Source organism: Labeo rohita, chromosome 9 (genome assembly GCF_022985175.1).
Source record: "Labeo rohita strain BAU-BD-2019 chromosome 9, IGBB_LRoh.1.0, whole genome shotgun sequence".
NCBI classification, from domain to species: domain Eukaryota; kingdom Metazoa; phylum Chordata; class Actinopteri; order Cypriniformes; family Cyprinidae; genus Labeo; species Labeo rohita.
The window spans coordinates 23,104,334-23,124,387 of record NC_066877.1 but is presented as its reverse complement, the minus strand read 5'-3'; the positions used below and the strand labels follow the sequence as shown (position 1 = coordinate 23,124,387).

Sequence of the window (20,054 nt, the reverse complement as noted above, 5' to 3'; positions counted from 1 at the left end):
CTACACTGTAAAAAATAAAAAAAAATTGTTGAGTCAGCTTAAAATAATTTGTTACCCTGCTGCCTTAAAATTTTAAGTTCAGTCAAGTAAGTTTAGTCTACTTGAAATGTTAAGTACTAAGTAACAACTTAGATATTTGTGTTTGCTAAACTTAACAGATGGTTAAGTAACCCAGCTGCCTTAAAATTTGAAGTTGATTCAACTCAAATATCTAAGTTGTCACTTAGTATAATTTAACATTTCAAGTTGAATAAACTTTTTTTGAGTTGAATCAACTTCAAATTTTAAGGCAGCCAGGTTACAAATTATTCTAAGTTGACTCAACAAATTGTTTTTTACAGTGTACTTAAGTTCAGCTAGAGTTAGAGTTGACTTGATATGTTTGGAACATTATATCTGAAGGCATGATAGCAATATAATATACTTTTATTGAAATCAAAGCACAATTTATTCGTTTATAAATAAGACATACAGCGACAGTGCTCTTTAAAAACAGAGTGACAAAATCAAAACATAGAAAAAGCAGGTTGTGACCTTTAAAAACGATCACTTCATATAGAGGAGACATCCAATAAATACAAAGGTTTTGTTAACGTTCTTTATCTACAAAAGATTATGTCCATAGATGTGAAACGATATACACCAACATTAAGGGACAGAGATGTATAGCAGAAGAGATGCATCTTTAAAAACGAACAGCTCTTTATGATAAATGTAAAACCAGTTAAAAGGAACTTTTCAGTTATCTCTTACCCTGACACTATTATGAAAATGTAAACCCTAATAACCCTGATGATAGCCATCCTGGTAACCCTCATGATAGCCATGGTGGTAGCCGTAGCCACCGTACTCATCTTCTGGGCAGCGCATGCCGAGAGACTGCTGGATGGCCATTTCCTGTCTGCGGAGCTGCATGGAGTCGATCAAGTCGTAGATGATGGCCATGGACCACATGGGGGACGGGTACCAGGACTTGACATTGCCGTCTTTTCCCACCAGCAGCATGGAGAAGTACTCGGGGCTGATCTGGAAATAGTTTCTAATGTCCCTCACTAGAGTGGCCGATATGCCCTCGCGCTCCACCGTTGCGGTTCCTGAAACACATGAACGTGGGTGTCAGAAACAGGTGTGCAGCTGCATAAACAACATACTGTGTGGTGGATGTACAGGAAATGGTGCCATTTGTTTACCAGTGAATAATAGGATACTGAACAATTTAATAGATTTGAGTTCAGTGCATAATGCAGAACAATTGTATTTTAAAAGGTTTGCTTTAACTGAGCCAATGTGCATGTCATCATTGCAATTTAATGGGTTATATAAAACATAATTATCCACCTTATTTTTCCGCAAGATCGGGCGTGGGCCATTAGTAAATTTTATGGATCTGGCTTTCAGTCTCACCAGTGTCCAGCTATTTTTAGCTGTACAAAACTGATAAAATGGTATGTTTTACCATATTATTTGAATGTGTTATCTTAATTATGAACACATTTGGTTTGCAGTGCAAACAGTTTTACCATTTCCTACGTTGTTATTCTTCTCACCCATAGGTTTACTTTCACGTTGAAGAACAAGGTGGATACCTACATTTTGCTTTTACTGAAAAAAAAAAAAAAATGCTTTCACTGCCCAGTTTTCTTTTTCTGAAGTGCTTCATGCACTTTCTGGGAGAATACAGAATTACAGTAGTTTTGTGGCTTTCTCTTTTTAACCCCGTATGCTGTGACCTTTACAGAATCTTCTGCCATCATATATTTAAGGAATTGGCATCATCATTTTTTAGGTGTTTTTTCTTAAAGCTTGTTTCCACTTATACTGACCTCGTCAAGCTTAATAATTAAAGTTTGTATATAGTTACTAAACACTTACTGCGCAAAAGCTAGGGGGTCAGTGTTTTTTTTTTTTTTTGAAAATACAAAAACAGTAATATTACTGTAATTAAAAACTGAAAGCTTATTATATGTATAAAATCTTCATTTAATGGGTACTTGTAATTGGGAGGTGGCTGTCCCGAACCCTAACCTCTAAATTTAAAAACTTATGAAAATGATATTGAAAAATTTTTAGTATTTTATTCCATTATTGTTTTTAAAAATATCTTTTTGATTTTTTAACAAAAGTGAAGCTCAAATTTTTTTAATTTTTTTTATATTTACTTTATTTATTATTACTTTAATTATTTTATATACCCCTACATTTATGATCAGGAAATATTCATGTGTCACTCTCTCTCATAGCTACATAGTGATAAATAGGTCCCATCATTTTGAGGTAAATGTGTTCAAAAGTATTAAAAATCTGTGTGTGGCTTTAAAGAATGTCCCTACCATTTTTCTATAATTAAACACTTTTTTGGGGGGAGTTATTCCATAACATTTAGTTTTTATATGTATACAACAGAACTGTGCTAGCTAACTATGTGCTGATTAGCATCTTTAAACTAGCTTAAAAAAAATCTAAAATTGTCACTACTGAAACAGTCACAACCGAAACATTTGGTGAAGTTTCGGTAGTGACATCTTTGTTTTTTTGGGTGTTATCCATAAAATTGTCACTACCATAAAAATCACAACCAAAACGTGTCATCATTGTTTCGGTAGTGACAAAAGGGAACACATAATCCTTTATTTTTGGTACAAAATTTTAGTACAGTTATGCAAATTTTTTGTATTTTAGTATGTTTTAGTATGTTAACTACGGAAGAGGATTAGGGCCACGCAATAAAAAAAAATAAAACCATCTCGAGATTAAAGTCGTTAAATTGCGAGAAAAAAAGTCGAGATTAAATGTTGAGATTAAACTCGTTAAATTGCGAGAAAAAAGTCGTTAAATTGCGAGAAAAAAAGTCATTCAATTTCGAGAAAAAAGTCGTTAAATTTCGAGAAAAATGTCGTTAATTTGCGAGAAAAAAGTCGTTAAATTGCGAGAAAAAAAGTCGTTTAATTGCGAGAAAAAAGTCGTTAAATTGCGAGGAAAAAGTCGTTAAATTGCGAGAGAAAAAGTCGTTAAACTTCAAGAAAAATGTCGTTAATTTGCAAGAAAAAAGTCGTTAAATTGCTAGAAAAAAGTCGTTAAAATGCGAGAAAAAAAGTCGTTAAATTTCGAGAAATATTTCGTTAATTTGCGAGAAAAAAGTCGTTAAATTGCGAGAATAAACACACTTGTGTCATGTTCATTTCATCTGGTCGGAGAGAGTCTAGCAGCGTCTGCAGTGGCGTAGTTTGTAGAGCGATGCACACAGATTTGGCGCATGGTGCGATCGACTGCGGTTCAAACCTGACTTTTGCAGAACTCGCTTTTCTTCCTTTTCTCATCACGTCACATCGGAAAAGTGGGAATCAACTGCTTAACGAGCGTTTTATAATAATGTATTAATAAGGGGTAGATTTAAGCAAATCCATTGTAAATAGCTATCGATTTGGGCGTTTAAAAGGATTCTTGCTGTCGCAGTGTTTCTGCTGTTTTCCGCGTTAGTGTTTCTACAAACTACGCCACTGCAGACGCTGCTAGACCCTCTCCGACCAGATGAAATGAACATGACACAAGTGTGTTTATTCTCGCAATTTAACGACTTTTTTTCTTGCAAATTAACGACATTTTTCTCGAAATTTAACGACTTTTTTTCTCGCAATTTAACAACATTTTTCTCGAAGTTTAACGACTTTTTTCTCGCAAATTAACGACATTTTTCTCGAAGTTTAACGACTTTTTTCTAGCAATTTAACGACTTTTTTTCTCGCAAATTAACGACATTTTTCTCGAAATTTAACGACTTTTTTTCTCGAAATTGAATGACTTTTTTTCTCGCAATTTAACGACTTTTTTCTCGCAATTTAACGAGTTTAATCTCAACATTTAATCTCGACTTTTTTTCTCGCAATTTAACGACTTTAATCTCGAGATGGTTTTATTTTTTTTTATTGCGTGGCCCTAATCCTCTTCCGTAGTTAACATGTTAGTATGTTAGAGTAAAAATTCTGTAATATGTTGTGGTCGCTACCAAAACATTACTCTCACTACTGAAAATGTGCTGTCACAACCAAAACATGGGATGTTTTTTCAAAAATAAAGTACACTGAATTATCGTCTAAGATGTTATGATAGTTTTTGGTTCAATGTATATTCAAACTTATGAATCCTTAAGTTTGAAATCAGAAGAAAAAATTGGATTCAAAATACAGCAAATCTCATAAATCACACTTAAAATATTGTTGAAATTGTAATTGTTATTGATTTACCTCTGAAAGCTTTTTTAAAAAAAAAGATTTGAAAAATATATTTACAAGGAAGACGTAAGCAAAATCTTAATAGGTCAATATAACCCTTCTTATTAAATGATATATTACTGTTTCGGTAGTGACAAAATATTTCAAAACTTTCTAAAAATACAATATGAGAATTAACTGCACAATTACTAGAAATGTGTGCACAATTACTAGAAAATACTAGAAAAATTTGCATACATACAAAATGTGTGGAAAAAGATGTTCCCAACTCTGACTTTTGAACCAATTCTGTAGAATGGCCCATATATAATGAAAAATGTGACTTCTTGGATTTTAATCAAAATAATAAATCAATACATAATTCGATAAAAATCTATCAGTCTATCTGTCTACCATCTTTCCATCGTTTAGCAAAACTCATATACGCACGTCTGACTTTACATAAAGGGCTTTTTAACATACATCTGACAGAACATTTTCATAGAAACCAGATTTATTTTGATAAAACCAACTTTCTGTCAGATATTGACTTTGCGTTCATCTTACATATGGGTCCTGCCTAAGAAGACTTCAATGTCAGCACTCTAAATAAAGCTTACACAATCGCTTTTTGATCTTAATGTATCAGACAGACTGCTGATGCAGCCTTTCAAAACACACTGGAGCCCCGGTGCCAGTAAACGCAAAGCTTTCTGAAGTTTCAACAGTGATGGAAAATATGTAAACACCTGAGCCCTTCTTCATTTCTCTTTTGCAAAATATTATTCCTGTGGGAACTGTTTGGTCATTTCTGAGCCTGGCCGGAGCTGGAGAGGGCAGGGAGGGGCCTGAAACCAGAGGCTACTGGCTGCTTTTGACTGACACCTAAAAAACCAATGTCAACACAACACCACCGCACTCATCTAACGTGCTGATTAACCCTTAATGTGCTAACTAAACACCTGGTTGCTGCTTTCATATTTTCATCTAGAATTTATTTTACGACAAGTGCAAAATAATGTGCTTTATAAGTTTACTAAGACCACAATAAGTAAACATCTGATTTGAGTCAGCTGATATTTCAACTGCTTTTAAACCATTTCTAAAAGTGCTTACATAACCGTTAAAAGTATTCTTGCACCTCAAAGTCTAGACCACATTTTAGGAGTTTACTGGTAAGTCTCACTTCCCAGAAATGTAGCTTTTTTGCTAGTGTTTCAACACCAGTGGTCTTACCGTTGATGGGGTAAAGCTCCAACACTCCTCCCATGTCTATCAGCTCTGTCCCCACCAGCTTCAGTACTGATACATGGCGAAGACCTGCAAATACAGAAAGACAGAATTTTCCTGAGATGTTCCCCTGTTGACATTTAGGCCATTTAAGGAAACGTTTGTGGCAGATTGTTGTTGTGATGTATTAATAAACAAAGCTGTTTTTCAAGTCGTTTAAGTTTTAATTGACAGCCAAATTCAAATCTGCTGTGGTAACCAATGTCAACTGAAATGGAGCAAAAAGCCAGTCTTTTTTTTTTTTTTTTTTTTTGGTTCATGCCTGTCAAACACTGTAATTGTTCTAAGTTCTTTTCCTGTTCACATTCTGCCACATCATTATTTTTATAGACCTGAGTAAAGTTGTGACATCAGTTTTTTAGCTAATATTCCAAGAGCTCCCTCAGGTAATTTTTGAATGTCTTTTGGAATAGCAGTTTACAATTTATGAGTACATTAAGGCATGTGGTTAACATTATTTCAGGAGACTTTCACATTTTGTTCTACAACATAAATTACACACGGTCATAGATCAAATGTGATTTCTGTAGCCTCTGTTTTTTTAACCCAAGTTGCAAACAAGTTGCCAATGCTATTCACTAGCTTATTCACAACTAGAAACATCTCTTTATGATTTTCACAGGCATTTGATGTAGTGCTACACAATCATGGATAAATTGAAAATCACAATTTTTTTTGTTTCAAAAAGAGATTAGTATTCTCCTACGATTATGAACTAAGCAAAATAAGTTAATGTACTAGGCTGTGACAAAATATTATCTGCCTCATTCCATTCAAAAATGTTTAATTAATTTTAACGAATTATTTATAAAAATGTTTGAATCCATTACTGAATGAATCAGCATTTTTGAACGAAACTCTTGAATGAATGGTTCAACGACAAATTAATTTTTTAACAGATACAATGTAATCAACATTGTAATCAACAACCGTTATTTAAAATGTCAATTTGATCACTACCATAGGCATCATTAGCTATGTTTCCATCACCCTGTTTTTATGCGTATTTTGAAGTATCGCATCAGAAACAAGTGATGGAAACACCACATCTTGAAAAAAATCCCTTAATTTGCAAAAAAGTTTTTACGCTTGCTTGAAGTGGTTTTTCACTTGTGCAAAAAAGGGTTAATGCGAATAACGGGAGATTGAAACGCATTTGCGAATAAATTCCTCCATACGCATAAAAAAGTCATGTGACTTTGCGCTATGGGACGGCAAAACCCATCTAACAGTGGACCGATCTCATTCCACAGCATCTGAAATGTTGTTATGGTCATTCTGAAATGCCTGAGCAAAGTCTGTCATTAAAGTATTTCTGTATAATTGCCTCCTAGAACTGTCTTACATGACTGCGTTCCCAAACAGAAGGTATCTGCCTCCCGAAAGTAATTTATTATATATGAAAATGACTATATTCAGTGGCTTCTCCTACTTTTTTTAGTAATATATAGTATCAGTTTATCAGGAAGTAACAATTTTGTTCTCTTTGACTTGTTGGATGTAAACGGTGCTTATTCGCAAATGTTTTATGCGATATTCCAATTTGTGCACATAAGTTAAATTCGGAACTTTAGATGGAACCCGGCTATTGTTTATATCCAAACTATAAGCTTTTATCCCAGTACTTCTGTGATCATATGAATGATTGTAAGACAGAAACAACCCTGATAGCACACATACATCCTGGAGATGTTCATCTGATGTCTGCATTTACATCTGGAAGACATATTTTTTAGTGTTTGCACATCTGCCATATACGTCTATAGGATATTTCCTATCAGATCTCAAATAGACGTCTATTAGATGTCTTTAAGACGTTTATGTTTTAGAATGTATATAAAATCAGATGTTTGTACACAGCAAATGCTTTCCAGATCAAGATAACAGACATCTTGTAGATGTAAGTGTGCTATCTGGGAATACTGTGTGGTTGAAAAGACTGTGAAGCTCAAATTTGATGTGGAATTTGACCATGAGGCAACACTTCACACCATTCCAGGTGTGCAGGGTTGCCAGGTTTTGACAACAAAAACTGCCCAGTTGCTACTCAAAATTAGCGTGAAACCAGCCCAATCGCATTGCAGTGCAGGTCCCCCGGTAAAAAACTCATTCCAGGGGCAAACTACACGTTTTTTGATGGGGTTCCCCTGGGAAAATACACATTCCAGGGGCTAAATGTCGTGCTACTGGGGTTGCTTTAACTCGCAGAAATGACAAACATCCCACAGCAACAGTGTTAAAGTAGCCCAATTCCTACGGAAAAATGCAGACCTGGCAACACTGCAGGTGTGGTCACTGGATAGGGTCAACATTTAGACCAACAGGTATGGAACTGGCTAGCAAACCAACACTTGAAGGTCAATAAAGTTTACCTACTCTATGCAAAGCTTTATAACAAAATAATAAAGGAGCCATTCAAGAGCTTGCGGCAATGCTGAATAGTTGGTCAATTAAATGAGTTATGTGTTTGTCAGGATTTCTGGGACAAGAGACAAAATGGCAAAACATTCACTGCTTCCCATTTTGTGGGAAACATTTCTGAATGTAAGTATCATCGGGAATACTCATTCTTCTCGGGAATAAATTACAAATCCATAACTCAATAGAGTTTACGAGAGCTGGCTTGGTCTGAACTACAGTAACAATGATCTGGTTTCAATATTCACTGAGTGACAAGATAAAATCAATGTGAGATAGTATCTTGGCAAACTTGAGACATGAGAAAGAAACATATGCGAAACCCTCTAGAGTAAAAAGGTCAATCTGTAGTCCAAATCCTACCCAATAATGCAATGTTTTTTTGTGCAATAATGTTATCTAGTTTTTTTAACGAAATTCTCCTTTAGTGACATTTGAAGGTTTAGTTATTATTCTTACCCAGGTTGCACGCCTGACTGGTCAGCGCATAGAGCTGTTGCTGATAGGCCCATTCCTCATCATTTGGCGCAGATATGACAAACAACCTGCGTCTCCAGCGGAACCTAAAATCATACAGCCCAAAATCATTAGAACAGTTTGATTTCCAGCACCATTTCAATGGAAAATGCTTATGAACTACCTGGAAAGGAAGTTCTCCAACGATCTTGGCTTGTCTTCTTTTTTACACGTCACCCCATCACGTTTCTGTTGTTCCATCTCTCTGATGCGCGATGCAAACGTGTCGATATATTCAAAAACAGCCTTCATTGCAATTGGCACCTCATAGTATTGCTGGAAATCAGATATATGAAACTCAGAAAAAATATACAAGCTGCATAGAGGGTTAGAAACCAAATACCTTTACTACTAAGGGGATTTCTCAACAGGTTTTGAGCAGCCAAGAATGCTGAACCTAAAATTATGTGTCAGGTCGACAGAGCCGTGAAGAATTCTTGGCATTTTTCTGCAAACCACAACAAATATGCTGTGCAAGCAAGAATGCAATCCAAAACACAATATCACATTTCTTTCAACTTTGGGCAATTGTATTTAATGTTTAGAAACTTATTTCATTATGTAAATTCAACACTACATTTGCTATGAATTGTATTCATTATATATTAATCATTACATCAAATACAGCTAATGAAGTCTTTCAGAAATAAACTTATATGGATGTTAAAACATGTTCTTTAAACAAAGACACTCATTTATAAGAAGCGTGATGAGTCATGTTTATTTGTGGGCAGGTATTTATTACCATAGTCAGTTACGTCAACATTCAGCTCTCACAATTCAGTTTAAACACTACATGCCCAGAATTAATTTGGTATTTGTGGGTGTCTGACTGGCTACGGTTCTGAGGATTTTCAATAGATTTTACTGTCTATCTGCTGCCTGACTGCACAGTGGCTTCTTTGTTTATTCCAGCTGTCTGCAAACAGGACTCGGCTTTGCACTGGCACACCTCACATACCCCTAAAAAAAGTACTGTGGGAGAAGAGAGCTTTAAAGTGTTGAAAATCGAATATGTGCCAAGTTACGTGTCTTTTACCTTTGCTTTCATGTCCAAATCTGTAAGGACCATGTAGAAATCACTGTAGGTCATTCCGTACTCTTTCCTCAGCTCCGTGATGAGATCCTGGTTTTCCAAATCCTCCTGTTTCAGACCTTTCATGGGCTTGTCATTCTCTGCAAAGACGCCACACAAAATCCCACAGACCGATCAACCAACCAGAGAGATAAATACAGAAGATTACAGATGGCTCCACAGTCTGCTAGTTTTGTTTTGACTGCAGTTCAAAGAGACATGCGTGTCTTTCATAACATGCAGTACACAGGGCGACCCCTCCGATGGGGTCACCAGCTCGGGACACTGAGGCCCTCGGGTATAGGAGTAGCTCAGTGCTGTTCTGCTGTTTGTCTAAATGGAAAATCACCAGACATGCAGTCTTTTAATGAAGTGCTGCAGGGCCTTAGGGATGGCATCTCGGTGTGTTTATTCTGGGAACATGGCTTCCTTTACTATACAAGAGACAGATAAAAACAGAGCAACTCATGTGAAAGACCCTCTTTGCTCTGTGGAAACTCTGTGGGTGCGTGAGACAGCATAGGAAGATGCGGCCAACCCAAAGTATTTGTTTTCCTTTCCGCAAAATCCAAAGAATTTCTCACTTTGATTTCCAGTGGACGACAAAACAGATGGTTTAAGGCACTCCACATTCAGCAAGGGAGGTGAACTACAATTAAAAACCAATCAAAGTGGAGACAAAATGCTATTTCATCCTCTAAACATGTGGTTTTCTTTAAATAAGATCTTTATTTATCTCTCAAGGCAAGAATATGTAATAAGGAGGCTTAAGGCACATGTCCTACAAGTCGCACTGTATAAACAACAACTAGCGATCTTTATATAAAACAAATAAATACGATTTTTAAATAACAATAAAACGAAATCCCATTTTCTGCTGAGTTACATCATAGGCATTACAAACGGAAAATAAGAGATTAGGTTTAGCCTCAGCAGCGCTTCTAATTATATATTCTTACCATAGCCACAGCACAGGACCTTTAATTGTGGTTTAGGAACCGCTGATCATACAGTCAGTCATGTTTCCTTTTCTAGTACCTCTGATGCTGCACTAGAACCAGTCACAGTGAGCTGGCAGGCTATAAATGCTCAGAACGTGCCAGGCTGATATATGCCTTCATAGAAAGCCTTATGTGTTCACTTAGCTGACTTTAAGAGAGAGATGTTTATGAGCACCTGTTTTGCTTCCATTTTTCCATCCTGTGGCAGTGAAAGGGACCCCTCACAGAGAACTATGTGACGCAGACCAGACTGATGAGTATATGGAACAAAAGTCAAAGCAGTGACTCATTCAGAGGCAGTCTGGATGATGATGATGATGTCATTGCTAAACACTTTCACAGCACTTAATGCTTCTAGAATCTACGACATCTTGTAAATTAACAACAGCGACAACCAGTGAAATGCAAATTGATAAACTGAGTTGGAACTATCTATCTTTCTATCTGTTTTTTACCACATCAGACTACACTCAGACTACCATGGCAAAGCAAAAAACAGCTTTTTAAAATCATTGCAAGTTTATTAAAAATAAAAAACTTAAATGATTCCATAAGTATTCATACCCTTATCTGGGACAGTTGAAATTTAGTTAGAAACATTCATATTGCTTGTAGATGTTGCTACACTTCAAGTGAAGTTAACCTGCGGCAAATTCAGTTGAATGGGTATGATTTGGAAATGCACATGTCTTAATACAAGGTCTAACAGCTGAAAATACATATCAGAGCAAAAAAGACAGGATTGCGTCAAGGCACTGATCTGGGGAAGAGTTCAGAAAATAATTCTGCTGCACTGAAGGTTCACAGAAGCATGCAGCATCCGTTACCCTTAAAGGAAGAAGTTTGGAAGAACCAGAACTCTTCCTAGAACTGGCCTCTTGGATAAAAGGAGCAAATAACGGAGAAGGGCTTTGGTTAGACTTGTGACCAAGAATGGTCACTTTAGTTGAGCAACACTCCACCAATCCTGTCTTTATGGTGGTGTGGTCAAACTCAATTCTCTCCTCAGTGAAGACGCATGAAAACACACTTGGTATTTGCATTAAAAAAAAGAACTCTTAGATTGTGAAAAACAAGATTCTGTGGTCTAAAGAACCTCAATTCCAAACATCATGTTTGGAGGAAACCAGACACTGCTCCTCACCTGGAGAGTACCATCTCAACAGTAAAGTGTAGTGGTAGTAGCCTCATGCTGTGGGGCTGTTTTTCAGCAGCAGGGACTGAAGGACTCATCAGAATAGAAGGAAAGCTTAACACAGCAAAATATAGAGATTGCCTTAATGAAAACCCAGCCCAGAGCATTCAAAACAGGACAATGACCCTTAGCACACAGCAAGAGTGACTTATAGACAACTTTGTGAATGTCTTTGAGTGGTCCAGCCAGAGCCTGGGCTTGAACCCAATCAAATATTTCTGTAGAAACCTGAAAATTTGCGTCTGCCCCCATCTGAGCTGACAGAGCTTGATAATTGCCAAATGCTGATATGCATAACTTGTTGCATCATACCCAAAAAGACTTGAGGCTGTAAAGGTGCTTTAGATAAATACTGAGTTAAGGGTATGAATACTTGTGCAATGTACTTATTTCAGGGTTTTTTTTATTGATAATAAATAAATGTACAAAGTTGTCACAATTCTGTTTTTGCTTTACCATTATGGTGTATGGAGTGTAGATTGATGTGGAAAAAAGTAATTTAAAGCAGTTTAACATAAAGCAGCAACATAATATGTGAAAAAACGAAGGGGTATGAATACTTTCACAAAGCACTGTATCTAGATGGCCTATAAATGTTTAAAACTCTTTTAATGGCATTCTTAATTCTGCGGCACACAACCCTGGTGACAATAGGTAGGTAGGAAGCATTCAAAGCTACATTTCAGGCAAAAATCTGGTCTTCATTATCTTAGCATGTCTGAAGGGGTGAGCCTTTTAAATAACTCCAACAATACTCATTGGTTTTGAATTCAAGCCATAAGCTTCCCTGCTTTTGGAGCAGTTCCACAGCAACACTGACAACAAAGAAATTGTAACAACGTAGATTATTGTATGCTTCACCAGTCTACACACCCTGCAAACTGGCTCATCTGCCAAGAACTGACTGCTGTTTCTGAGCTAAAACTCTCCAGTCAGAATATCAGCTACAAAGGAAACAGACATTTTCCCATGTCTTGGATAATGAGCTAGAGAGCAAAACACGCCAGAGCAGACTCTCTGCACTCTTCCATTTGATTCATCAAGCAGCATTCCGTGACACTTGAACAAGTACCATTCATACCATTCCCAGACCAGTGAGGTTTTGTGTCATACGAGGTCATAATCTGGAAAAGTGCTTCCCTGATTTACAAGTGAGTGCCAACTGTTGGATAAAAGGGGTTTTGTTTGACGTACAATTAAAAGCTCTTAATCTCCAGCATAGAAAATGGCTTGTGTTTATCATATCCATCTCCAGCCTAATCATTCAGAGTTTCATGTCACAACTAGTAAAGCTCTCAAAGAACAGGAAACAGTTGTTCATTTTCATGAAGGTTGCAGGATTTTATGATGGGTGACTTGAGTTCAGTTTGGCTCAGTGGGAATGGATGGAATGCTTTGACCGGAACTTCCACAACCTGTGTTTAAATGTCCATATGTCAAACCATGACATGGATTCTCAGCAGTGGTAGTTTAAGAATGAGGAAAGCAAAACAATAGGAAAATATAACAGGAAAGTGCTGAAAACACAATCTCCCATGACTTTCTAAGAGCTATTTTTAAGTGTTTTAATGCTTTTTTTGGTGGTTTGAATAATATATAGTTGATATACTGCACATATGTATTTTTTAATTTTTTTTCAACAAAACGAAAAAAAAGGCTTACCAAGTTGGTAATGATCTATTTTCATGGTGCTGTTCGTAAACGTGCCGAAGATGGTGATGATGGAGACCTTCCTGATGGCCATCTCACACACATGTTCCAAGTATTCATCCCTTTGCTGAACGTACATGGTGTTCTCCTCTGTTGGAGAGGTGATCAACTAAAGAATTTGAAACAGAAGAACAGTAAATAATAATATAACAAAGAAATCCTAAATTTCTAAATTATCAGACTATTTATAAAAAGCTACTCACAATTAGTCTCCTTTTGGTTTCAAAATAGTCCAAAAAGGTTGCCAGAGTTCCTTTAGGTGGTGGCGGAGGCGGTGGTGGTGGTGGTGGTCTTTTTGTTGGTTTCTGATACTCTACTTTCTCTTGGATCTTTGGTTCTTTCTTTCCATTTTTCTTTCCACCCTTTCCATCCTTCCTCCTCTCCGCTTTGTCCTTCTTGTCCTTTTTCTTCTTTTTTTCCGTCCTGCCCTTTCCTTTTTTGGGAGGCACGATTTCTTCCTCCTTCTCTTCAGGATAAACGTTGGTGGGCTCGCCTACGTCATATTTCTCTTCATATGCATTGCTAATTTCCTTCCCGCCGTTTTTTTTCTTTGTAGGCTTAACTTTAGGCGGTTTGTGTTGTGTAGGTATAATGCTGGTATGTTTGTGGTTGTATTCTTTTTTATCTGTGTGGTTGTCCCTGTATTTTGCTGTGTCAGCTTTGGTGTAGACGGGAGGTGTGGTGGGTGACGTTGTCTGGTATCTCTCCCTACGGTTGTAATAGTAAGGCTCAGTGGTAGTATGAGCTCTGGTCGTCCTTGGAGTGGTGGTGGTCTGTGTTGTGGTTGTGGTTGGCCGTGTTGTCGTCGTCGTTGTGGTGGTGGTCCGGGTTGTAGGTGGGGGGGCGTGTGGTGGTGGTGGTGGTGGTAGTAGTTGCTTTGGTAGTGGTGGTGGTAGTGGTGGTTGGTCTCGTTGGAGTTGGAGTAGTAGTTGTAGTCGGTCTTCGGATGGGTTTTCGTACCTCTTTTCTCCTATCCACTGGTGGGTCCACTTGGGACTCAGTGCTGGGGACACCCTCGACCACCTGTCCCTCCACCCCAGCTCCTCTACACTTCTGCACAAAGCCTTTCTGCCGGACTTTCTCCATTTTGCGCATGGGCGACTGGTCGATAACTTCGTACATGGCTTCCAGTCTGACAGGGTATGGGTAGCGCTCCTCTACCTGAAGTGTCTTCTTAAGAAGGACCATCCCAAACTTTCCTTTCTCCAATTTAAGAAAGTTCATGAGCCTGGGAATAATCGTCGTATCTAGCGGCTCTTCCATCACCTTGCCTTCATTAGTAATGCGCCGGATTTTTCCACCCAATTCTCCTTCCTGGTGAAACATGACAATCTGATGCACGTGCCGCTCAGCCAATTCGCAGTAAACATCTGGTTTGAGAAGACTCATCATCAATCTGTAGTAACCATCAGAGTCGTGAGGTGCGGAAATAACCAGCAGGCGGTTTTTCCCTGCAAATGACGCCAATAAGTTTGGAGAACCGGCACTGCTTGGCATGCGGGATACTCTGGCCCTGGCTCCAGGTGTTCCATCATCTTGCAGAATTGGATTATTAGACCCACCCTGTGCTGGTCTTCTTTGTGCAAAGACCTTTCTGGATTGTCTGTCTCTGGGAACGTTTATACCTTCATCTCCCTGCATCTGCTGGCGTTTGTCACTGATCCATGAAGAACGTGCTTTGATGATCTGATCCTGTCTTGATTTGTTTTGTCTTGCTCGTCTTATGGACATCATTCTGAGTTTGGCTTGTTTATCGGTCGGGCTGCTTTCTGACACGTAAACAGCCCATATCAACAGACACAAAACACTGAAACCAAGCATGTACCTTCCCCTCATGATTGAAAACTTTAGTAAGACTTAAGTCAGTAAAGAGAAACAGTCCAGTAAAGCGTCATAAGATCCGATTTACTTTTTGTTGTTGTTGTTGTTGTTATTTATAGTGTTTATAATTCTGATGCTCAGCGCAAAACAGTGCAAACGTTATTTAAAACCATCTTTGGATACTTAACAAACAAAGAAAATAATTTTCTGTAACAAAGACAAAATCGCTCAAATGAAATCGACCTTGGTTTTACCTGTAAGTGTGTTTAGGAAACATTTCTTGAACATGCAGAGCGCGATCCGGCTGATTCAATGGCATTTACTTCTGCCCAGCGCCAGATTTTTCTCAGCTCATCATTCCTGTATCAAAATGCATATAATCCCTTAATCAGCTGAAAATAGATGCCATGAAGTAAAAGCTCCGGTCCTCAGTCCGTCTCGAGAAGTTTGACGCGCGCCACTTCAACTCAACGCACGTCGCGAAAAATGAGAAAGAGTCAGAAATACTTCCAAAAGTTTGGAAAACTCTCTGTGCGGCTCCTTATCACTGGAAGCTTTCCCAGACATGTCAGAAAGTAACAGCACAGCAGCCTCCGTATCCTCTGACGAGCGCACAGGACCAACCCATGCAGCGGAGGGGTGCCAGTGCGCAGAGATTTGCTCCTGCAAGCGGAGTGAGCCGTAACCTTAAAACAGACAAATCCTTTCAAGACCCGTTTCATAAATATAAAGGTAGTGATATTTAAGAATAATAAATCTAGCAAGTTTGACGTTATAAAGACAAAGTGTTGTTTCCAAAACGACATACTTGTATTTTTCAACTGCTCTAAAGGCAAAGAAAATTCTTTAAATATCATCTGGAAAAAGCTTTGTATTAAAAGTTGGCTGTGTATATTTTCCTTAAAGCTACAGGCAACAATGGCAAAAAGAAACTAAATTGAGTACAAAACACAAACACTGAAGACGTCCTTTCATGCGTATATATGGCATTCACTTACAGCTGAACTAAAGTAGTTGTCACATCGTTCATTTTAAGGTCGTTTTTATCGATATTTAACGACTGGCAACCCACAGAAATATCGTGGAAAGCAGTACCTTTGGTAATCTGTGAAGGGGTCATATTTCATTCAGAAAAAAAGAAAACAGCTTTAATGCAAATCTAATGCGAACCGGATTAGGATCACTTCATCATCTAGATATTTCAGAATAGTTTGAGAATAGTTTCAGACTAATACCTTACATGTTTGTCAGCACAACTGTTGGATAAAACATATTTTTGACTAACCAGTCACAGAACTTAATTAGTTAATTAGTTCTAACATACTGCTTAATGTTATCTCAAGTATCAAGGCTAATAGGTTAAACAATCTCAATTAACTGTGATGGACTTCAACAATGGAACTGTGTAATGTGAAATTAAAATCACGTGTAGGCTCCTGACATTTTTTCCTGACGTTTACTCAGCACATGTTTGGCTCTGTCCTTTAAAATGGCCCCAAACGTACCAGGGCTGGATAATGTAACTGGATAACAGCTGCCGAGCAGAATCCAGGGGGTATGTGATGTTCGAGCACTCTCGCTCTGTAAAAGATAGGGTTTGATACTGTATATCACTATTATAAACCTGATAAAATATTAACTATATTAAACCCTCAAATTCTTCTCAGCTGTTGTTTGTCTAGATATGTCTCTGATTATTATGCCTCTTGCGAAAATGAAACTCAATTATTTTTGTTCATCAAAGAGCAAGGTTCCTTATATTTTTAGTAAAAGTAGGTCTAGTGCACACATTCCATTCTGTAGGCAAAGTTACTTTCTCACCTCATCTGATTTGATAACATCTGAATGTATGGAATGATCATTTTAAGCCTGCTCCATATCTGGCTCTGTTTACTGCAATTTTCTACTGCTTAGAAGTCCAACTTCTTTCTTACCTGTTACTTTTGGGTTTTACTCACTTAACAGATGCTTCAGTGTGAGCAGCACATGTTAAAGCTTTTTTCTAGCCCACAACCCTCTATTCCTCCTCATGTTCGCTTCCTGACACATGTGGCTCTTAATACAGCGCATCAGTCTGTAATTAAATCAGTTTGCGTGAACAGCTACAAAAGATCATCACATCATATAAACAAAGCCATTTAAATGATGAGAATCTCAGAAATGTGCAATTAAACATAGAACCCATAACACTTTTCATCTCTGTGCCAGTATGCTCAGATGGAATCAACAGACTTTTTACACATTTATAATGGAAATCTGTGGAACTGTGAGAAATGGCTATCAAAATCTATAAATTAAAATAAGGATTGAGTAACAAACATGCAAGGGGTGGAGGTGTACAACTTTGTAAATGATGACCATACAAATTTCTTAGAATATTTTAAGGAGTTCAACAGACATAGATTGTGTGTGGGCTCGCTATAGTACCATTTATCTACGCAGAGCTAGGGGGAAAATTAAACTAATTAAAACAGACACTGGAGAATCATATGTCTTTTACAACAACATAATGAAAATAACTAAATAGCAGAAAACTAAAATGAGGGATATGGGGATTGGAAGCTAAAATTCATCCAACATTCAGATCCTGATGCAAGGAGACACTGGCAATGTTCCTTCAGTTCTACAGAGCTGTAATTGGAAATTGCAGTAATGGTGTCCAGAACCCACAGTCCCCTGTTATTAGGTTTGATAGAACAGAGTAGGTGCAAGTTGAAAATAGAATGCATAAAAGCCACTGAGCCACTGAAGAGTGGTGTCCACTGCTGTTTGCAGATCTTAAATATATTTTTTATGAACGCATATTACAAGATTTTATTGTATTATTAATTCTGGTCATTGAATCTGATATAGTGGTGAGGAGTTTCAGTGACTTACAGTGCCCGATTTTGAATAACATGTTTGGAAAGGAAATTACTTGTACTACGTAACCCCTAAGGGAATAAATATGAGATGGGAGGGAAAAAAAAAATATTTCAGTGCTTTCTCTTGCAATTATATGGTTGGATAATTATACTGTATATAAATTGCGGGCATCAGGCAGCTGCTATTAATATCCCAGATAGCACACGTACATCTGCAAGATGTCTGTTAAAGATCTCTTGATCTGAAAAGCATCTGCTGTGTATAAACTTCTGACAAATGTCTTTCAGGTGTCAGTTTTACATATATTCTAAATCATAAATATCTTAAAGACATCTTATATATGTCTATTTGACATTTGATAATAAAAGTCCAATAGACGTATTGCAGATAAGCAAACACTCTACAAAATACATCTTGCATATGTAAATGCAGATGTCAAATAGCTCAGATAGCACATGCAAGATGTCTGTCAAAGATCGTTTGATCTGCAAAGCATCTGTTGTGTTCAAACATCTGACAGATGTCTGTAAGATGTCAGTTTTACATACATTCCAAATCATAAACATCTTAAAGACATCTAATAAATGTCTATTTGACATATGATAGGAAACGTCCTATAGACATGAGATGAGCAAACACAATAAAAATACGTCTTCCAGATGTAAATGCAGACGTCAAATAGGCGTCTCCGTAATGTATGTGTGCTATCAGGGATGTGGGAAAATGGAATTGCTTTTGAATGCGCACTCGATTTTTATTTTCACTTTTGAGATTCACGATTACATGTACTCTGTGTATACTAAGGAGCAGCAGTAATTACCACACACTTTACAAGATCAGATGTTTGTCAGCAGGGCCCAGGCTCTGTGAATCATTCACCATTGTCCTATCAGTCATCTCTCCTTACTCTGTTTATGTGATAAATGAAATTTTATGTATTGTAATGTAACAGGCTACTGCTAGTAAGCGGCTAACCATATCCCTTTAGTGGCTTTGTAGTTCAGGGTTGCCAGGTCTTCACAACAAAACCCACCCAATTGCTATTCAAAACTAGCGTTTAGAGGGGGTCCCTCATTATTTCCCCCGTCTCATTATTTCTCTGTGCCTCTGGCTGACCTGGGTTCAAATCCCAACCCAGGGTCCTTTGCTGATCCTGCTTCCCTGCTCTCCACCCAACACTTTCCTATCAATCTCCACTATCCTATCATCCTATCAAGCATGAAAAAGCAAAAAAAAAAAAAAATTGGGGCGTTGCTTTAACCTGCGGACATGAAAAACAATCCGCAGCAACAGTAGCCCAATTCCGTGGAAAGATGCAGACTTGGCAACACTGCTGAGTTTTTAGACCTGATTGGCTGGCATCCTAGCAATGGTAGGTTTAGGAGTGGGGTTAGGTAAGCGGGATCATTTTGATTGCATGGCTTTTGTTTGAAAACACCCACAAAAAACGCCCACTTTTGCTCTTCAGAGACCTCAGTCTCATTTTTTCAGGAATGAAGCAACTGAATTGACATGTCTGAATGAATCACTGAATCGTTTACTCAACATGTTTGATCAACAACACAGAAACATTCAGGAACTAAACACCACTAGTACTTATGGTACTTACATATTGCTTTAATAACTAAAATGACTGATTAAGAAGGTTAAAATTAGGTTTTTCATTTGTGTATAACATTGCATACTGAGCTCAGTATAGTTCAACACACTGACTGTTCAGTAACACATAAAGTACAATATTTATGCCACAGACAGGAAGATATATGCTGTCAGTCTATATATGGCAACAATAAAAATATATATGGACACAGACCTCTACAGAATGCCTAATGCTTTTTTGCTCAAACCTCACCCATGAACTCAAAGTCCTCTTTCAGTCTAATACACAGCTGCTCTTGTTCCCAAATGTGAAGACTTTATTGTAAACTTGAAGGGGAAAGGTAATATGTCAGCAA

The 20,054-nt window shown here is 37.6% G+C and overlaps 1 protein-coding gene across 1 annotated transcript; it reads right to left on the bottom strand.

Annotated features, from left to right (window-relative positions):
- Positions 1-408: 408 nt before the first annotated feature.
- On the bottom strand, positions 409-15,873 carry ccdc80 (coiled-coil domain containing 80). The gene is given in 8 exon segments (XM_051119372.1): positions 409-1,094; positions 5,445-5,528; positions 8,376-8,479; positions 8,557-8,708; positions 9,472-9,608; positions 13,366-13,522; positions 13,617-14,247; positions 14,249-15,873. Coding segments are annotated over 8 exon segments (2,580 nt in total). The 5' UTR covers positions 15,250-15,873; the 3' UTR covers positions 409-780.
- Between the last annotated feature and the right edge of the window lie 4,181 nt (positions 15,874-20,054).